This window comes from Juglans microcarpa x Juglans regia, chromosome 4S, assembly GCF_004785595.1.
Source record: "Juglans microcarpa x Juglans regia isolate MS1-56 chromosome 4S, Jm3101_v1.0, whole genome shotgun sequence".
NCBI classification, from domain to species: domain Eukaryota; kingdom Viridiplantae; phylum Streptophyta; class Magnoliopsida; order Fagales; family Juglandaceae; genus Juglans; species Juglans microcarpa x Juglans regia.
The window spans coordinates 5195920-5217309 of NC_054601.1; the positions used below are offsets into that span (position 1 = coordinate 5195920).

The 21390-nt window shown below is 35.4% G+C and overlaps 3 protein-coding genes across 4 annotated transcripts; 2 read left to right on the plus strand and 1 right to left on the minus strand.

Moving 5' to 3' along the window:
- Positions 1-2903: 2903 nt before the first annotated feature.
- On the plus strand, positions 2904-10886 carry LOC121262980 (uncharacterized protein KIAA0930 homolog). Of its 2 annotated transcripts, XM_041165713.1 has the most exons (12): positions 2908-3178; positions 3318-3519; positions 3618-3683; positions 4638-4744; positions 5476-5536; positions 6139-6198; positions 6286-6360; positions 7183-7362; positions 7842-7896; positions 8645-8767; positions 10065-10297; positions 10559-10886. In XM_041165713.1, exons 1-12 carry the CDS (start codon positions 3147-3149, stop codon positions 10580-10582), a joined length of 1218 nt encoding a protein of 405 aa, XP_041021647.1. In that variant the 5' UTR covers positions 2908-3146; the 3' UTR covers positions 10583-10886. The 2 variants fall into 2 exon arrangements, with proteins under 2 accessions (XP_041021648.1, XP_041021647.1); XM_041165714.1 differs by lacking the exons at positions 10065-10297; positions 10559-10886 and adding an exon at positions 9441-10029 and having other exon boundaries at positions 2904-3178.
- A 3182-nt stretch (positions 10887-14068) lies between these two features.
- LOC121262750 (basic leucine zipper 4-like) lies at positions 14069-14521 on the plus strand. The gene has a single exon (XM_041165342.1). The coding sequence runs from the start codon at positions 14069-14071 to the stop codon at positions 14519-14521; it is 453 nt and encodes a 150-aa protein (XP_041021276.1).
- A 925-nt stretch (positions 14522-15446) lies between these two features.
- On the minus strand, positions 15447-18780 carry LOC121262751 (MDIS1-interacting receptor like kinase 2-like). Its single transcript, XM_041165343.1, has 2 exons — positions 15945-18780; positions 15447-15790 (listed from the first exon to the last, which is right to left on the minus strand). Exons 1-2 carry the CDS (start codon positions 18778-18780, stop codon positions 15447-15449), a joined length of 3180 nt encoding a protein of 1059 aa, XP_041021277.1.
- Between the last annotated feature and the right edge of the window lie 2610 nt (positions 18781-21390).

Below are 21390 nucleotides of genomic sequence, written 5' to 3' on the forward strand. Positions count from 1 at the left end.
CTTTATTTTTCCGAATTACTGTGATCAACAGCGGGGAATCCAAAGCTATATATGTTTAGAGCTTTGCCAAATATACTGTTGGAGTTCATGTTCCGCTTGATGACACGTATCTTATTAAAAAATATATATTTAAAATAAAATAGAATTTTAAAATATAATAAAAAAAAGATTGAACTCTTAAATTTCTTCTACCTTTATATTTATATTTTTCATTTTTAATAAACCACGTGGAAATGCAACGTCAATAGAGCAACTCTATCGGTTTATTTCAAACCACACAGTAACATTTCTAAAATATCCACCTTTGTTAACGGACAGAAAATAAAAGAAGAATATATAATTGTCTCTAAAAGAGGGTGAATAAGGTATAATTCGGCAATAAAGAATGCAGGGAAAAGAGAAGTGGGTGTGTTCCACACAAGCTATGATTCTTGTTGTTCCATCCAAGTTTCCTTGTACCTCCGATAAATCTAGACGCCATCCCTCGTCTCTGCTTAACCGATTGTATGTTATATATGGGCTTGGCGCATTTCGTGTAACGGGATTGTATTGCTATGGAATATAAGTATCCGATCCTTATGAACTAATCAGAATGGTACAAACTATAAATCCAACGTGGGGTGTAGAAAGTTTTGATACTTTCATTTTGGGAGGAATAACCTCTCATCATATTGCAGCAAGTACATTGGACGTATTAGCAGGTGTATTCCATCATGGTATCTGTCTGTCACAACGTCTATACAAAAATGAGAAAATATAGTTATAACTGTAAATTGTGTAATCGCCGTATAATCATTTAAAAAAAAGTGAATAAAATATGAGATTCATATAAAAAAATTAATTTTTTAATAATAAACTATACTTTTTTTAAAGTAATTAAATAATATTTATATACTTTACAATTATATATAGAATTATAGGACAAAAATTATGAATGGGAAATATTGAAACCACAATTGAAAGATCTTTGCAGGAAAAAGTGAATTGACAAGTGGGTTTTTCGGATTTGGATTTGCTGACCATGTGGTTTCTATAGACCATAATTAGTGGACCTATCAAGACTGAACGGATTAATCTTGGGCCCTGCAGTGGCCCATACCTCTTTTTCTTGGAAGTCATCAGTCATTCTTTGATACTTCCCCGTTCCCACCCCGCAACGATTTTGCTGACAAACTCGGGCCCGCAAACAAGATATTTTTATCTTTCTCATAGGTGAATTGATACGCTGCCTAATCCAGAAGCAATCCCTGATCCAAAATTTTTATTTTGTAACACGTTAAGTACTAATGTAGGGTCATGCTAAGAACACTCCAATTCGATAACTATTAATAATAATTTTTTTTTTTTTTTACATTTTTTAGTTTTCTTAAATGATATTCTTGACAAGTTAAATTAATAATTTTTTTCTTATAATTATTAAGATATTTTAAAATACGAGACTCATGATATTTTTGTTCTATTATATAAATCAAAAGTAATACTTATATAAGAAATTATAATTATATAAAATATTAAAATAAAATGAGAGTACCACCTTTCGGTCATATTTCGATAAGATAAATTTTATTATCAAGCCTGTGTTGAGCACACACATATTAAAATGCTTACCTATCATAATTTAATTTTAAAAATAAATTTAAAATTTATCATTTAATTATTTTACATTTAAGCATATAATATAATAATTTAAGAGAAATGATATTTATTATCATAGAATGTGTAAACATTACGCAATCTTTTTGAAATAAATAAATAAATTCAAAATTTATATAAAAATAATAATTTGTTAATAATAGATCTCACTTACTCACTTATGGTTATATCTAATGTGTAGTAACTTAATACCTAAAATTAACGATACATCCATGGTGTCTGTTAGGGCTGAAAACCGAAGGTATTGGTGTGGTTTTGGTCCAAAATCGAAACCGCACTAATACCTAGAATATACGTTATTCTCGACCGAAACCAATCGATATGGAGGAAGAGAATAGGTCGGAGTTCAATGGTCGTTATTGTGTCAGTTCAGCAGGTAGGGTATCAATTTTCCCATCACCAGACAACATCACGGCACGGCAAAAATTAGAAATCTATCTCGGTTTTTCCATCACCATTCCCCAAACACGATCCACAAAACAAAAGTTTGAACTCAATACTATCTATCACGATGTAACAAAACCATTATCTAAAACTTGAACTCCCAAAATTTTTCATGGGTGGCGAGATGAATCACAGAGGTATGAGGACGACGAGATTGATGTCATGGATTGTTGGAGGCAGAGGCTGCACGGCGTGAGAGATGAAAGATTCGTAGAGGTGGGTGGTGGCGGTTGTGCATGAGAGAGGGTCTAAGAGTTGAGAAGAATCATTTTGGAGGAAAAGAACTGAAGAAGAAGAAGAGGAGGAGGGGGACGCAAGGGTATTAAGTAAGTGAAACAATGTCGTTTCACTTTAATATTTTTGTAAATGGCAGGTTTAAAACGATGTCATTTTACTGAAGTAAGTAAAACGATGTCATTTTATATATATAAAAAACACATATATATATAACCTAGCGGCCGATTCAACGATTTTTTTTTTATTCAGACGGTCTCAGACCGTCCCGATCGGTTTTCCAGTTTTTATTGAATCAAGTGTCTGTGTTAGCTTAAGCCGGTTTCATTCCTAAAAAGTCAATTCGTGCACCCTTGCACACAAAATCATTTCTCCATAAAAGGATGTGTTTGAATGTTAAATTAATTTGAGTTGAGATGATAAAATATTATTAGAATATTATTTTTTAATATTATTATTTTAAAATTTAAAAAAATTAAATTATTAATTATATTTTATATTAAAATTTAAAAAAATTATAATAATAAATTAAAATGAATTGAGGTGAGTTGATGTCTCAACATAGAAAGAATGATTCTCTACTCTGTGCCAGCCTCTGGCTCTGTCGCATACAGTTGTTTCCCAAAACTGACAAAATTTACTGCCACGTTGTATCGGCGAGTAGTAGTATCGAACATTGCTCTTGCCCCAGCTAGAGCTAGTCCAAAAGTTTTCCGGCATAAACCCTAAATCATGGTCTGATTTGACGAAGAATTTAGTTTAATTCCACTCAATTTACACCACCAGTGACACTCGGGCATCTAAACATTTGAAATATGCTCGGAGATGGAGGAGAGATGCCTTCCAGGTACAGGGAACTATACAGCCCGACCTTTCCTTCATTGCCTTATTTCCCAATCACAAATCGTTCCGAGTTCAATTCATTCAATTCGTGTTTTAAAAAATTTATTTAAAAAAAAGCCTGTTCGAAATTGTTTGTTTGATAGGTACGAATTGTTGAGCATGGTGAAGAAGCACTCGAACTCGTTAGGGAGAACCGTAGCGGACGAACCGCCTAACGACGATGCTTCCGAAGACGTCGAATTTAATCCGCGCTTTTGGCATGATGTCTTCGATTTATACTTTGTTCTAGGCAAGGAGTCCAGGGGACGACAGGACGACGATCTTCTATTTTTCGTCAGAAAATTGGTATGCCTTTTTGCTCCCCCGCCCCCGGAAACGAAATTCATTTGGTTAAAATCCCTTCCACTTGTTAACCTGCATTCTTTCAATTTTTGTGGTTGCAGAGTTCGCAAGGATATGGTGTCATGGAAGCTGTTGCTCCTTACTTTGTACGTAGGTGGGCGGCTAAGGTAAAAGCGGCATCAAAAACCATTTTGAGCTTTATGCCTCCGTGTTTGTGTGCTAAACTGAGTTCCTTTATGGATGACTTCCAATGCATATTGATGATCTTGTTGAGTTCCTTTATGTGTTATTATCTTGCTAATAACACTCATTATAGTTACTTATAAAAAAAATTGTTTGCTAAGAGTTAATTACAGGTGCCAGAAATCTTAATATTCGTTTTATGAGACTGTTGCGACACTGAAAATGATAATTGCAGTGGAAATTTTCAGTTTAGTTTAGTTTTTTTTTTTTAGAATATGTGTCGGACTAAGCAATATATAGAAAATATAAGAAATTAATATGGTGGTATGTAGCTTGCACACAAATGGTTGGGACCACATGCCTATTTCATCATTGTTAGCGTACAGTTTATGAGATGTCCTATACTCTGAAATTATGTGCCATTTTCAGAAGTAAAAAGAATTAAGAACAAAAGGTATATACCTTTTAACTATGGCGTGAAGAAATCAATGTAGAATTTATGAGCTTCAAAAGTCAGGTGAAACTTGTGTATTGGAGAGAGAAGATCTGGTATCATCATGGTAGACGATAAACGAAAACCTAGTGGAATATAAAATAAAGTTTGACACAACAAAAATATGGAACTGAAAAAAAACCTTATTCTCCACTTTGTAGGGGTTAAGTACATTGATCTTTCTGGCAACTCTGCTCTATTCTAGGTTGCGTCATTGGCATTTATGTCCTTTCTAAATGCATTAAATAATGCTATTTTTGGCCTACTGCTTTTCATTTTTGGGGCTGTCAACTAGGGTTAACATGTGAGACGGTTCACCCGTTAGGCAATTGGTTTATGTTACTTTTTACTGCTTAAATTTAATCATTGATTGGATTTGTGTGTTCGGTAACCTATCAAATTTCGCGAGTTCGATAAAACAACTCTCTTTACATCTATCGACCAGTTGGATATGGTAGTCGGAGAAAGTTCTGTTGATGTGGATTGGAGGCGCTCATTTTACTTGAACTTGATTGCTCACACTTCATTCACTGTGACAGTAGCAATTTGTAGGTAATGTTTCTTCTTCACATCTTTTGCATGATATCTTGTTCCCGAAGTTGCATTGGACATCTTGTGCTTTCAACTTCTATATGCTTGCTTGTGTTGTTATTCTCTTGCAAATAACGTCATAGGCTTCTATGACTTTCATTGTTCAATTATGACAGTAATACTCTCATTTCACGTGTTACCCTGGTTGGGAGTTTTGTAGTTTCCTGCATCATACTCATTATAATTTGAAACGGTGTTATTGCTGTATCTACACTGCATGGTGCAATTGATTTATGTAGCAGTTCCTTGTTGCTGCCATCTAATTGATGTATGATACTGCCATTAGTAAATCAATTTCTACGATTCTTCCTATTTTTGAGTGGATTGTATTGCTCATAAAGATCTTTAGGGGAGTAAAGAATTTGAGTTGCAGTGATCATAATATTCTTTCAGAATTGAGTTACAGCTTTAGTGGCAATAGATTGGTTTCTAGCTCTGAAGGTTGAATTTAGTCATACCAGTATTATCTGCCAATTCTTTAGGAGTGAGTTCACCTTCTGCCAATATGAATGTCCTGAAATATTGGTAAGGAATATACCCATAAATTAGGAGATATTAGAAAGGAAGAAATAGCAGTTGCTAACTGATATATTTTGTAGGAGCTTGCAACTGCAGTTTCCTTTATTTCTGCATGAAATATATTGTAGTTGTAGAATCTGAAAGATGGTTTTTAAATTTTGTTCTTTTTTCAGTCATCAGGACCTTCAGAATCATCAAGCTGGGCAAGATAAACCATTGCTACCTATATATAAGGTATTTGCGGCCTTAAGTAGTGCTGTAGACCTTTGTACACCTATTGTCAAGAGGAGGTAGTTTTTTCTGTTAGGCTATTTATTTTCCTTTCCATTTTTAAAATAATTTTAACCTCTGTAATGAAGTCTCTTTGTGAGAAGTACAATCTTCTTGAATTTGCAGTCAAGGAGAAAATAGATATTAAGACATCTCTGTATATTTGAGTGCCCTGCTCATTGTGTGTTTGTTTTTTTTTTTTTTTTTATGAGAGAAGCATGGACATTATTTATTTATGCTGTTGTTTTAATCATTTGTCCTGAGCTGGGAAATCTAGTTCTTTGTGGAAGATTTAGGTTGTGGTTATGTAATGTATGCGGTCATCATATTTATCCTTCGATCAGCCCCAGGTTGGCTGTGGGCCGTGGCCATGGATTGTTGCTTCCCTGATCTAGGAATTTCGATTTTTTCTCTTGAAAAACCAGAAGGATGCTGTAGCAAAGTGTTTTGTCAGATGAACTTTAATTCTGAGATCATGTTAGCTCAACTTCAGTGTCTTGTAGACCACCAAACTTTGTTCTTAATTCATGTATGCTAGTGAAGTATGGCTTGTGGCATCTTTGCAGGTTGTAAAAACTGTTTATGCATCTCCAAGTCGTGTCAACTTTCTTTTGGATTCCAAAAAGGCAAGTATGTGTATGTGAAAAATGTTATTTTCTTGATTTGCACTGCCTTCACTTAAATTTCTGACACTGTTGCAAGTGTGTGTCTAGGAAGTGGAGACAACACCTGCCTATCCAGATATCTGTTTTGCAGTGGATGACTTTGATTCTACTTTTGATGCAATGGTAATGAGCTTGTTTAAGTGCATACAGTGTCATACTAATTTAATAAATTTTATATTAAGTTGCTATTGTATTAATGGTATGGTGTGTGGTGTGGAGATAAGGCTTTTAGGTTAGTTTACTTGGATAATATGTTCATCTCTAGGAAGCTTTAGCGATGGATCATTTACTTTAATCTGAGGTCGCTTATCAATGGTATGCTGAGTTTAACTGTGAGGCGTACACATGATTGGGAGGTGGAGATTCTTACTTCATTGTGTGATCGTGTGGTAGATACATTTGGGTTCAAAAGCAGGCCTGTTTTGGTTTTTCAAATTATAGCAATATATTCATTAATATTCTTACGAGTCCATCTGCCTAAGTTGTTTATATCCTCAAATTCAAAATTGAGGGAAGGGAATGAAAAAGCAAATAAATGACAATTACTGAAATCAATGATATATCTTATTAGACATGTCTTTGACATGAATCTGTTTCTCATTTAATAAAAAAAACATGCACATATTTTGAGGTGTATATCTTTAGGATCCATGTTTATGTCCCAAAAGTCTTGACACTTTCTGTTAACCTACTGCAACACTCCCTTATGCATGTTTGGGAGCGGCTATGCAAAAAATTTGAGTCTGCTAGATTTTTGGCACCGCTCCATGTAATTATCATTTTTCCTCCTTAACATTTGAATCATCTTTTTCAAGTCCTTGTCTTGAGGACAGAAAGAATGTAAGGTCTTTTCCATAATGGGAGATTTGCAATATGATCACTACCTGATATGATCCACTTACATACCTTACTCTATCTTGTGATTTTATTTGGCTATCTATGCAGGTCTTGACAGAGACAGACCACTGCTTTTGTGTACTCCTCAATGCTAATGATGGGGCAGCATTTCCTAGTAATGATGCAAATCATGCGGCAACATCTTCTAGTGAAAAGGAGCTACAAGATTGCAGTTCCCGCAATAATTCATCTTCGAGAGTTGATATGACTTTAACCAAAAGTACTAAGGTATACATATTAATATTATTATCAGCTTCTTGCCCCACCAGTGATCCGACTTGCTGAGCTGATGCTTTTCCTGCTCAGGATATATTTGATTGCTGCCCGTGCATAACTTTTCTCTAATGGACATCTGTTATTGACCTGCCAAAGATAGTCTGTAATGCTGATGTACACCAAATGTTGAGGCTGAAGGATTGGTCTCCTACATAACTGCGATTGACTAGTGTTTGCAACCACCCTTCCCCTCACCCCCTTTCTCACAAAATCAAAGTTGACCTCCTCTTAAGAAGTTCAAGCTTTCACCTTCCTTAGGACTGAACCAGCAACTTACTGCTATTGGACAAAAAAGATGTCATGCCTTGTACACACAAGCTTTCTTTAAATATATATATATATATATATATATAAAGATGGCATGCCTTGTACACACAAGCACTCATTTTGGTGCTTGGAAGACTCATTTAACATGGTCACAGTGATTGCAGCTTACTCTTTTCTCGGGATTTGTGAGCTATAAAATGGTTTGCAACGCATATGATGGTACGTCTTCCTGCAAAGTACTATCTCTCTCTCTCTCTCCCCCCTCAAAAGATTAATCACTTGAATTGAGAATTCTTCTTTCTGTGAATCTGTAGTTTCATTCAGATTTTATGTATGCTGACTTTGCCTTTTAGATTAGTCATTTATTTATTTATAAATTATAATGTTCTTTAGTTTTAGCTGAAGCTCATGCATATATTTGTGTTGTTTTCAAATGTTGTACATGGGAAATTATTGATAGGGAAACCGGTGTAAGTATGCTGGATACGACTTTGGTTCTGGTGTTACATTTGAAATTTCATCTTTCATTGCTTAAAGTCTAATCCAAGATTAAATAAAATCTATTTGGATTGAAGATCCATCTGGACAACCAGGAACTGTTGGAAGAAAGGATGGACTATTTTGCCTTGGAATGTCTTTTTTTTTTTTTTTTCTTCCTTTGGTTAAGTTTTATTCCCAAAAACTTGGGATGGCACTAGTTGTCTTTGGTAGTAGTAATGTTGATGCATTCAGATGCTTGTTTTACACGTCACTATATTATTTTGTGGATACATCCATTCTTGCACTTTTACCAGCTATGGCTCTATTGTGAGACTATCAAAAAATTTGCAGACTTTGGTGCACAAGAGTAATCATTTGTGAAATATAGCGTTGTAAAATTCTGTCTGACTTATGCAGCTAGATCTCCGATTAGGCTTCACTTTTCAGAATAGCCTTTGTTTTTGACATTTTATTCTCTCCTATACAGCTGGAAAGTCTCGATTCAGGAACTTTCTGTCACTTGGACATTCCCCTGGAAAAACAGACAGACTATACATGAAAGGTCCTGGTGGACGTGGGGAAGTTGAAGTTGCTGTTTCTGGTGTTGTAGGTATGAACCTTTTTCTCTGCATAAATCTAATAATGTTAAAAACCCTGTTACATTCTCTCTCTCTCTCTCTCTCTCTCTCTCTGTTTTTATTTAATTTTTTTTATAAGTAAGAAATCCTAATTAGAAAGCACAGAAGGCTCAACCAAGTACCTATGATTTATACAAGAGACACAGGCAAACCTTTAAGAGCAATGATATGGTAACAACCCAGCTACAATTTATCTACCACTTCCTCATAAAATATATTTTTTTCAAATTTTAGATACATCAAATCAAAATCAAAATCAAAATCAAATTTCAAAAAAATACTATTTTATTCAATAGTAGTTTAAGAGTAGTAAATTAGTTGGTAGTTTGTCATTTCTCAACCTGTAATGGTCACCAAGTCACTGACAAACCTCTTTTTCTTCCTGAGAAAGAAACGTTGCATTCATCAGTAGTACATGTTTTTATTAAGGTTTTCAGTGGGACTCTAATTATTTTTGTTACATTGATTATCACTTTCAAGGTGAGTAAAAAATTGGATGGTGCGAAAGAAAAATAGTAGCAGCATAGAATTAGATCTTCATTTCTTGCCTTCTTTTTCATATGTTTGACAGATATGGTTTTGAAATTTGTCCTAAATGCTTTGCTTCTTACAGAGAACTAAGGATTGAAAGTTGAAACCTTTTGGGTGTCCCTGGATATGCTACCCAACTTGATTCTAATGGGTTTCATTGAGGAAACCTAATTTAAAATGTGGCAAGCCTATAGGAAACTGTGGCGAGTTTTACAGGGAATTTGGGCAATTTTTGACCTTCCTCTCAGCCCAGCATTCATTGCTTTTGTGCAGAAGGGTCTTTTCTTCGTAGTGGTGGCTGCAGCCTTTTTTAATGAACCATGGGTACCACACGAGTTGTCAATTTGAATTTCTTGAGTTCTTTTTTAATTTTCAACGTGGAATGTTATTTGCAGATCCTAGTTTTCATTTTTTGGTTCTGGGCATGACTATTGGGCAGGCTGATTGGGTTTCTGTTTTCCATTATTGATTGTGATCTGTTTCAAGTTCATACTCTACACACCAACTCAAGTTTGGCTTGGGTTCTGAATGAGATAGATATTCTAATGGGGTTCAGGCTTGGAAGGCTTCCCATTCCAAATCCACCCCATTTCAATCCGTACATAGAACACATGTTATTCTTGGTTTCCTGATTGGTTTTGTGAAGTAGGTGTTGTGTTTTTCAAACGATTTATATTATGAAGTGAAGGGTCTATTCAAAGATTTTTTGATATACTGAATCCAGAAGTACAATATCAGATCAAAGCAAGCAAGACTCAGGCCCATTTTCACCTGTTATATCGAGTAGAAGATTTGGAATTGGCTCAATTTTTCGTAAAGCGGCAACTGTTGCATCAGTGGCAGCAAAACATGCCTACGCAGCTGCTACAGCCACACACTTGAGTTCTGCCGAAGAAATGCTACCTCTGAAATGCTGCTTAATGTCCATTTCATTGCCCTGGGAGTACATTGCTCGCGACTTGTTGTTTAAGGTGAAATCTTGGTTTTCCAATTGCTTTCTATTCTGCGTTGTTGCTGTCAAATCCTCTTTGTTTGCCTGTTAGGGGCAGTTTTTAGTTTTTGCCCACGCTTCGGTGTATTTACCTGATCACCTAGCATCACGAGAAATATTAGATCCCAAAATTCCAGTGTGTGATCTTGATCTTTTGGATTGAGTTCCTCAAAGGTGGCGATCTATCATTCTTTGCATGCCTGGAAGAATCACTAATCTAATGCTGTGATTTCAAACGCAGGGGACTCCTCATGTGAACTTGTAAGGACCTTGTGTTTACCCGTTGCTGAAAATTCTGAACAGCAATGGAAGTTATACGTGGCTGGCAAGTATGTGTGTATTTTTCATGGAGTTATCCCCTCCTTGTGTTGTGCATATCTGGTGCCGGATTGACTGTCACAGGACTTTTGTTCAAGTATTTTTTTCGATCATTCCATTTAAAGTCCACAAATTCAGCATCAGAACAAGTCCCCAAAATCAGGCTTTGTGATATTGTAGACTTGAAACAAATAAGATGTTGAGGTGGCATTTTGTTCATTGGTGTTCTGTATAAAAATTCAACGATTTTTTAAAATGCAACGTTTGAGAAACTAGGTGATATTTTTTAAGATGATCTAAACCGGCTATATATATTTACTTTCCACTGTCTTTCATTAAACGAGGCTATCATTCGCATCTTTTTAAAGAATTATCAAATGGAGGCAAGTGATTCAAGTATTCAACCTGTTTCTTGTTGATTTTGTGTATTTTATCATTTCGGTGTGCTTCTATATTGAAAGTGTTGGCCATCCTAATCTATTGCAACGGACGCCACAAGTCCAGCAACAAGAAAACACAAAGGAAGCCCTCGAACTACCTAGATTGGCAAGTCGGTATGTTCCCCCACATCACATGGTTGGTCGAGAAGTTTTGAGGTTCAAACCCTCTTACTCAAATGCCACCTGAGTTAATGATTGTGATAAAGCGTCAAACATTTAGATAGTTACTAGCAGCAATGCTTTTCCTCGTTACAAAGATGCACAAACAAAGCAAACATGAAACAGCAGCTTAATAATTATATATTTTTTTAAGACCAAGATAGGGAAAGGTACGTTGCGTGAAAAGTGGTCGCTCAGGAGCGGAAGGCTGACAAAGGAAACAAAACATGGGAGTTGCAAAGCATTTTAATGGCAGTTTGATAACCATAAACAAGACATCACTATCAAGGGCAATGCTATATTTCTTTCGAAACTTATCAAGGGCATAGTTAGTACAAAATTCAGAATAAATGACAACATTTTTTCCTACGCTAGTTTTGTTTGCAGCCCATTCAAAAGAGTAATGATACATGAATACATAACACTTTTTTACAATTTTTATACAACAATATGTTAAAATAAGTGTATTTGTGTGAAGTAATTTTATAAAAATATTTGCCATTTAAAACATGATTGTATAAAAGTTGTAAAAAATGATTGTAAGTGTATCATTTTCCCATATTAAAAACCTCACCTTGATCAGCTGAAAGTAGCACACAGAAAGAAGGGATCGAAAGACAAGATTCTAACTTCACTTTAACCACGCATTAGACTTTCAAAAAAAAAATAATAATAATAATAATAGAAGTACTCGTCCATGTTAGACCCCACTTATTGTGTCCTCGGGCATGCATGCTAACGTGCAACGACAATTAAGACCAACTGCCAACTAAGAAAACTACCCAGTAAATTACCAGGAATATTCCTTATTATTAAACAAATAAAACTACAAGACAACAATGGTAGTAGTGTATGCCATGTTCAAAGCCACGAAAAAGCCTTCAATCTCTCCAAAGAGTTGGTCTTTAAATACAGCGAGTGAAATCATGTAGATCTAACCTACTTTAGAGAACAAACAGGACCCTAGCTGTAACTCAATGAAAGCCAGTATTATTGTTCTTTTCATTATTATTTTGGGCAATTTTAGTTCGCAGAGCAAAAGAACTTTATATAAGATGCAGAATGTTAGTACTAAAGTAACCATTCATTTGATTAATATCTCTTTTCTTTTTGTGCAACAACTTTACCTTTTCTTTTTATTTTCCTTCTTTTTTCTTAGGTTAAAACTTAAAATGCAATTTTGGTCATTAAACTATGAATCCTATTTAAATATAATTGAGTTATTGGATTTTTTTTATTTTTTTTTATTTTTACTCTCGCTGTGCAATTGCAAGTGACTTGTTAAGGATAATAATGTAATTTGCTTTTACTACTTTTAGGCTGCATTTGGATGTTGAATTGAGTTGAGATGATAAAATATTGTTAAAATATTATTTTTTTAATATTATTATTATTTTGGGATTTGAAAAAGTTGAATTTTTTATTATATTTTGTGTCAAAATTTAAAAAAGTTTTAATGATGAGTTGAGTTAGATTTAGTTTCCAAATGTACCCTAAGAATATTGAATTCACATGCCTTTATGAAGTCTAATATATAATGCTATTTTTATAATTGATTTTTTTTTAATCTCTAATTATACGGCGATTGATATGGTGCATATCAGTTAAATTTATATTTAAGTTATTGATATTAAAAAAAAACTACTTAAAATATACTATATAAATCGACGTGATTAAAGATGCATGATAAACTCGGAATGAAAAAAACATTATGTTAATTGCTATTTCAGAACATTTGCCATTTTTTCCAGATACTTTAGAACAATCAATACTTAAAAACAAGGTAATCGGTAATCCATATTTTTAATTTTTTTTTTCATATTTTACAACTACACTAACCATATGTTAATTAATCATTTAATTTTTACTTAAATTATTATTTCCCAACTAAGTTTTTCCTCGACCTAATTGCAGCATGTAATTAATATGGCCAAAATCAAGAGAGAGCCAAAATCATTTGCAGCCTTGAATTCATGTGGGCACCTGGAATGAGGAGTAGATTATAGGACCAGAAATGTGAAGTAAAAAAAAAAAAAGGCATAATGTATTCATATAAAATAGTTGATATGATATTTTGGAATAAAATATCATTTTTCTTTAAATATGAAGATAGATTTGGAAATACCGTAGCTCAAATTTAGAGTTCTCATTATTTGACTACTCCAATACAGATCATCTTATCTATATTCTTTTAAATTTTAAAGATGTATTTGCATTTGGCTAAGTCTAAGTGATCAAATAAAGGAAGATGATTATATTTTTCGGATTATTTAGCCAAGTTCTCTGCACAGTTCCTACACTTATCATATGCAACATCTATGTTATTAATTACACACATCCCCCACCCCCACATTTTTCCAAATTATCGGATGAATAGCTTTTCGTCCTAATTTCCTCTAGGTAACCGACCCCATCGTGTAGTTTTCAAGCTTATTAGGCCTCACAAAGAACTTGGCTGCAATATGCTTGACAACCTTTCTTAATGTGTATAATTTGCTGCTAATTTCTATGATTCTTCGTGATTAAGTTAACCTAATCTCTCCCATTAATCCATCAAAGTAGTGCAATTATTCTACTGAAAAATTCTATTCATCATATTCATATTTTTATTTTTTATCTTTTTTTTTTTTAAATTTTCTTAACACGTGTGTGGTGTAATGAAGAGGAAGGGAAGAACTCTTAAGCAGACAAAAGTAGCCCCACTCCTACAAAATGTTTTGTTTACATGGACCCACGTTTGCTCTTCCACCCTGCATAAATACCCAACCCCTCCACCTCTTTCCTTCCCTTTTCCCCTTCCTTCCTTTCCTCCTATTATATTCACTCCTTTAGCAATGGTTTTGTCCCGAAAACCGGTCGAATTCCGATATCCAGTTTCCAAAGAAACTGGGTTCACGACAGATGAACTCCAAAAACTCTTGTCCTTCTTTCCCTCAAGACATTCAGTCGGTCAAAACTCCAGTACTACTTCTGAAGACTCGTTCCGAGCTATCTATTCTAATGATGAGAAGAAGCTTCGGCGCATGAAATCGAATCGGGAATCAGCCCAACGGTCACGCTGGCGAAAGAAGAGGCATCTTGCCGACCTTAAAGACAAAGCGAACCAATTGAAAATGGAGAATCAAGAATTGAAGAACCAGTTGGGCCTAGCTTTACGTCAGAGTCACGCGATAGGGGAGAATAATCAAGAGTTAATATTTGAGTCCATGACTCTCCGTGACAAACTTTCGAATCTATACAGGATTTTATTTACCATGCAAACACCATATAAAAGCATGAAATCCTGAATAGAAATCAAAGTTTATAACCTAATAATAAAAATTAAAGCTTAAACTCCATTAATATTCAGATCAGCTTAGAGCTTTCTCTTCTAGTACTGTGTCTCCCTCTCCCTCCCAAAGGCAAAGAAAAAAGCTAAATACACATCGATCGAGCTTTCTCGCTCTGTCTTCGATCCCCCCTTCTTTTTTAAAGGGTTTTGCCACTGCATGCATGGTAAAGTTCAGGCAACTAATATTACATGTAGGGAGCTTAAAGCCTTAAAAGGCTAACGAGCATCATATTTTGTCAGCCATGCATGAATGTGTGGTGTGTATATATATATAACATGTTTTGTTTGATAGGAGTTATTAAGTATTTAATTTCGAAATATCAGACATGTAGTATTCTTATTTTACTTATATATATAATGTCGTTCGTTAAAAACTAGTATTTATACAAATAATTTGAATGATCGAAATTAAAGATAAATAATATATGTCCACACATACAAATAATATATAGAAGAATCACATATATCCACACAAAATAAAAATAAATAAAAAATTGTGCGTAAATTAACAACTAAAAAATAGCGCCATCATTTTAAGAAGAAAAACTTTAATTTTGATCGTTTTGTACAATAATATATTTTGTGCAATTGATTAATCTACGTACCGACTGGCGACTGCCACCCTCTAAGCTCATCTACGAAAGCTAAGCCTAAAAAGGGGCAATTCGGTCCGACCGATACAACTTTATGCCATGATCATATTCATGATGATAAACTACGATTTCATAAAAAAAGAAAAAAGTATTCAATGTTCATATGCATTATAAACTGATTAGTAGCTGCCCAGCAGGGGATGAGTGGCACTGGCCGATTGGGCCGATCGGGTCGGGAGTTGGATTTTCCTTGAACCACATCCGTAGTAGACACGTACGGTATCCTTTCTAATTAATTTGATCCCGATCCCCACGTGTAACTCGGCCACAAATCTGCAGAGACGTTGAGGCTGATAACACCTGAGAAACCATGTACATGGTTGGCCTAGATTTTGGATTTTCACGTAAGCAAGAAATTGCAACATTTGCAATCTTTGTTAGTTCATCCGCAACTGGAACAGTGGGAGGTGGAAGTCTTTGGTCCAAGACATTCTTCAGCTGTATATTAGCAAGCGGAGACCTTGCAGAGAAAATGAAATCACCCACATGATTTCCTTTGATTACTTCAAGTGCTAACACTCCAAAGCTATAAACGTCACACTTCTCGGTCACCTTCCATGTGTAAGCAAGTTCTGCCAAAATTTGGAAAACGTTTTGGGGTTAGGCCGCCAGGTGGATCGAGGCCGACGTCGTACGTTCTTATTTTGTATTTATATATGCTTAATTTGCATGCGCTCTTATGTTAAAATAGACTGCTATATATGTAAGCTATATATATAGTTTTACCTGGTGCAGCATATCCATATGTGCCGGCAAAGCCCGTCCAATTGGATGAGTCTAGATTCAAAAGCTTGGCAGTGTCGAAGTCGGAGAGACGAGCTTCATAATCAGAATCCAGCAAAACATTCTTGCTGGCTATGTCTCTATGAACAATCGGAGGTGAGCACTCATGGTGCATGTATGACAAGGCATGCGCCACTCCTTTCACGATATTCACCCTTCTACTCCAATTCAATTCTTTAGCTTCTTCTAATTTGCTTAGGATCCCGGCCAAGCTTCCCTTCTCAATGTAGTCGTAAATCAGAAACGAGTGTCGTGCGTTTGAACAAAAACCATGCAGTTTCACAATGTTTCGGTGTCGTACTCGTGTTAATGCCATAACTTCGTTAAAGAAACCTTTTCGATCTATGACATAGTTTTCCTCACATGATGAGTTGAATCTCTTTACAGCTATAATAACACCCGATGGGAGATGAGTTTTGTAGACACTTCCACATCTACCTCTCCCAATGCAATGCATGGCATCAAAATCCCCCGTGGCTGCAATGATTTCTTCGTACATTTTTTTCCCGTCAAAGGTTGATATCAAAGTCTCGTCTTGTGCTTTTTGCAAGTTTCTCCTTTTTCTTATAAATCTCCACGTTCCCATCATGACAAATAGAAGTATCACTACTCCCAATAAAGAGGATATTATTTTGATCAATAAGATCCTGCGGCCACTTGGTGGAGCATTTTTGCATGCACTGAGTGATTGGCTGCAAGGTTGCAGGCCTTTGACCTTGCCACACAATCCTTTGTTCCCCTCTAATGCTTCAATCGGAGCATCTAGAAAAGCTGTCTTGTTGGGAATGGGGCCACAGAATTGATTGTATGATATGTTGACGTTTAACAATCCGTTCAGTGCCTCAAAAGCCCTAGGAAGGATGCCAGAGAGATTGTTGTGGGAGATATTCATTGTCAGCAAGCTTTGCAAGTTCTTGAACTCCATCGGTATCTTTCCTGTGAGATGGTTATGACTCAGATCCAGCTCGGAAAGGTGACCTAACTCGCACATCTGAGTCGGAATTCCACCGCTGAACTCGTTGTTACTCAAATTCATGTGGAACAGTAGTGAGAAGTTCCCTACACATCCTGAAACTGAGTTGCTCAATTTGTTCATGGACAGGTCAAACCTTTCAAGCTTTATCATGGACCCGAGCTCCGAAGGCATGCCGCCTGAAAGTTGATTATGACTCAAGTCAAGACACCCCAAAGAAGTCAACCTTCCAAATTCCTTTGGGATCTCTCCAACCAAGTGATTTGAAGAAAGATCGAGGTGTTGCAGTTTACTTAAGTTTCCGAGCTCAGGTGGTATGCTACCAGTAATATTATTCCCCCTGATCAATAGACTTGTTAGCCGTGAGTTCCTTCCCCATTTTGGTGGAAGTTCACCATAAAAGCTATTGTTGCTGATGTTTATGTAATCCAAGTCTGGATATTCTCCAAAAACTTCTGATATATTTCCAGTCAGTTGATTGCCATCCAGACGAATTCTAATCAAACTTGAGCAGTTTCTTAAGCTCTCAGGAATCGGACCTATCAAGTGATTACCGTTTGCAGTAAAACTTTTAAGCAATCTACCTTGACAAATATTTTGTGGCAAGTAACCAGTGAATTGGTTTCTTGCTACTCGAAATACAGTCAACCTCATGAGATTCTCGACCTCTCGAGGAATGGAGCCAGAGAGCTGGTTGTCTCGAATGAATAAAACCTCTAACTTGCTTAAGCTACCAATTGTAGCTGGAAAGGAACCATTGAACTGATTGTCGTGCACCAGGAGACAGACAAGAGACTTCAAGTTTCCAATGGCTTCCGAAATGGGGCCAGAAAGGTTATTATGGAAGAGATACAGGAATTTAAGATTTCCTAATTCATATAATGATGTTGGGATAGAACCAACAAGATTGTTTGCTGCAAGACTCAGATTCTTCAAAGATTCCATATTCCCTATATTTGCAGGGATGGGACCCGAAAGTTGGTTGGCAGACAAGTCCAGCACTGTTAACCTTAGTAAGTTTCCAACAGTTGGAGGTATGGGACGAGTTAAACTATTTGCATACATGCAAAGCTCAAGCAAGTTCGAAAGGTTTCCAATTTCAGAAGGAATGGAACCAGACAGTGAATTGCTATAGAGATACAAGTAAGCCAATTTGCTTAAATTACCCAAAGAACTAGGAACAGGACCTTCTAAAGAGTTGCTATGTAAGGCAAGCTCACCAAGAGACCTTAACTGACCTATTTCTTGAGGAATCGAGTTGTTCAGCTTATTTTTACACAAACGCAGAACCTCAAGGTTTGAGAGCAAACCGATTTCTGGTGGGATTTTTCCCGAGAACTGATTGGCGGACAGATCGAGATAGATGAGTTTGGAAAGAGAACTGATCTGTGGTGGAATGTTACCAAGGAGAGAGTTCATTCTGAGATCAATATATTCCAGATTACGGAAAGATGAGAATGAGAACGCTTTGAGTGAACCACTTAAGCTTGAATCACTAAGATTTATTCCGACGATACTTCCAGTACTGGAGTTGCAAACAACGCCAACCCAAGAACACGGACTTTTGCTTGAATTGCGAGTAGAAGAAGAATCCGTGGCATTGTCGGGAGGGAAAATCCAGGAAGATAGATGAGACTGGGTCTCGTATTGCAGGGTGGCTTTCCATGCGAGAAGAGCATCAGCTTCTTCATTAGAGGAAGAGGTTGAAGAAGCAACATGCATTGATGAAACCACAATGATCAGAACAAACCAAACAACTAATATCAGATCAGAGCATACCTTCTCAAAGCTGCTTGATGATCCCATATTGATTTTGTGTTGCATTGAATGATGCATGTGATGAGCATATATATCCTACTCATGGCTTCATTGATTGAGTTTATATATACATACATATATATATATATATATATATATTTCGTCCCTAATTTCCAGTTCACAGGATATTCCCCAATGACAACTTCCTTCTTCTTTCCTCTTTTTTTCCTTGCTGCATGCACGTAGGACGTTGTCCAATAATTTAGACAGATAAGACATTGACATCTGATCACTGAGAGCGAGTGCTCCATGGGAGTTAAACAGTTTAGAGCAATTGTTTCGTTATATACATCCTCGATCCATAGTCCTTAATTAGATCTAATGATCTTTTGTTTTCTTTTATTGTCTTTCTTCATGTGATTGATAAGCAAACCCCTAACGCGACAGGCCTGGCCGGCACGTTAGACAAAACATGAATTGACCAATAATATGATAAGAACTATTGTTCGACAATTGCATTTTGTATTTTTTTATATCATCTTAATTATTTCATGACTTATTATATATCTTTTTTCCTCCGTACGTAAAATATATCGCAATCTAGGTATATTAGTCAGCATGCAAACCTGTTCGATACGGAATAATAACTAAATTTATATACCGATTAAACGATAAATGTCATTGTCTTGAACCGAATAAATATTTCTTTTTGGCAAGAATTTAAAAAGTTTCACATTTGAAGATAAAATCATAGTACTGATTTTAATTTAATTTCTATTAATATTCTTCCATTTATTTTCTATTCAGTGACGGTTTGATCATGACAGCATAATATATCGGATTTATTTCCTTAAATCTATGTTTCCAGGCAACCTCCATTTTTCTTTTAATAGACAGCAGCAAGAGTTTAATTGGCCGTTATTTTCCTTGCAGCCTGCTAGCTCGTCTTTCCCAAGACTACAATTGACCATTAGGTACAGTTTGAAATGAAAGTTTATCACATTTTAATTCATGTAATTATTATCAAATTTGTAAATTTTATATTAAATATAATAAATAATTTATTTTTTAAAAATTTTAACACAATAATAATATTAAAAAATAATATTTTATTTAATTTAAACTTTTATCTCAATCCACCGTCCAAATCTACCTTAATGTATACTTCTCCTACGCTTGCTTACCCATCGCCGTCGCTACTGATTGACGTCCACGTAGCTCGTCTAAAAAGAAAAACAAAAATGTTTGGGTTTCTATGAAACTTCCACACGAGGGAGTATATAACTTGAGCCGATCTGCAGTCTCCAAATAATTGAGCAGACTGACCATATAATAACATTAAAATATGTAGCCGATTTGGTCAAACAATTTATAATAAAATATATAAAAAATAATAACTATAATTATTTAATAAGTAGAGGGGTGAAACGTAAAGTTATGATTCAAAGTGAGAATATATTGTCTAATACCATGTAATTAACTCAACATTTATCCCAAAAATCAACTAATTGACGCCGGATCAGAATAAGAGATTATTCTAATGACTAGCTAAACAATAAAAACTAGAGATTGAGATTGAGAAAAATTACAAATAGAGATAAACTCTGAGATTAGGGTTTTACTATAAAATAAATCAATAATCTTTGAAGCCCACAAGTCGGGCTTAAATAGCTAACGAAAAATGGTAAAACTATAATTAAGACCAAACAATATAATACGGAATAAGATAGCTATGTCTAAAATCTACACTAAGAATCCGGAATAAAATCGTTACTAAAGATAAACATTACCATAAAAGAAAATTAACCAAAAATAAAAGAGTTGACTAAAATTGAAGCTTTGGAGGTAAAGACGGTTGATTTTGGGGCCGAATAGAGATTTCCGGATTGGGGTCATATTCACGATTTTGTCACTTGTAGCCAAAATTATAATTAAGATATGAATATCACTCATTTCTCCTTGTCCAACTAAGAGATAAGTCTCATTGCACAACCAAGAGATAAATCTCATTGTCTAACCAATAGATAAGTCTCCCAGCCCAACCAAGAGATAAGTTGTCTCGCCCAACCTAGGGATTAGTCGTTCATCGTCCAAATCTGCCGCTTCTTGCCCAAATCCTAAGAATACTTATCATTGGGCTTGAATCCTCCCCTATCATTTATTCAGATTTTGTATGTCCTACTATGACCTCCACATTTCATGGTACATGCTGTTGAGACTTTCAATAGTCTTTTCCTCGAGGCCTAGATTGCCAACCAAACTGCTTATAAATTGACCCATTTATCGGCTACTCAATTGGTCTCAAATTTTGCAATCATAAAGTGTGCAAACGTAGCACATTCTTTTTTAAAAAGTGAGTAAATATGAGATTTATATGAAAAAAAATAATTTTTTAATAATAGATTTCACTTTTTTTTAAAGAACTGCACAACACTTACATGATCCCGATGCTATTTCTTGCTTTGCTATTGTTTCCTGGGGTGTTTGGAAGTTTAGGAATCTAAAGATTTTTCAGAATTCTTTAGAAACAGTCACTGATGTTGTGAAGGGGTGCTTTTCCTTTGTTGATTGTTTTCTATTGGTTTGGCAATGCATGCTAGTGGTACAGCCTGAAACTCAGTTGTGTTGGCAACCTCCTCCTTTTGGGCAGCTGAAGTT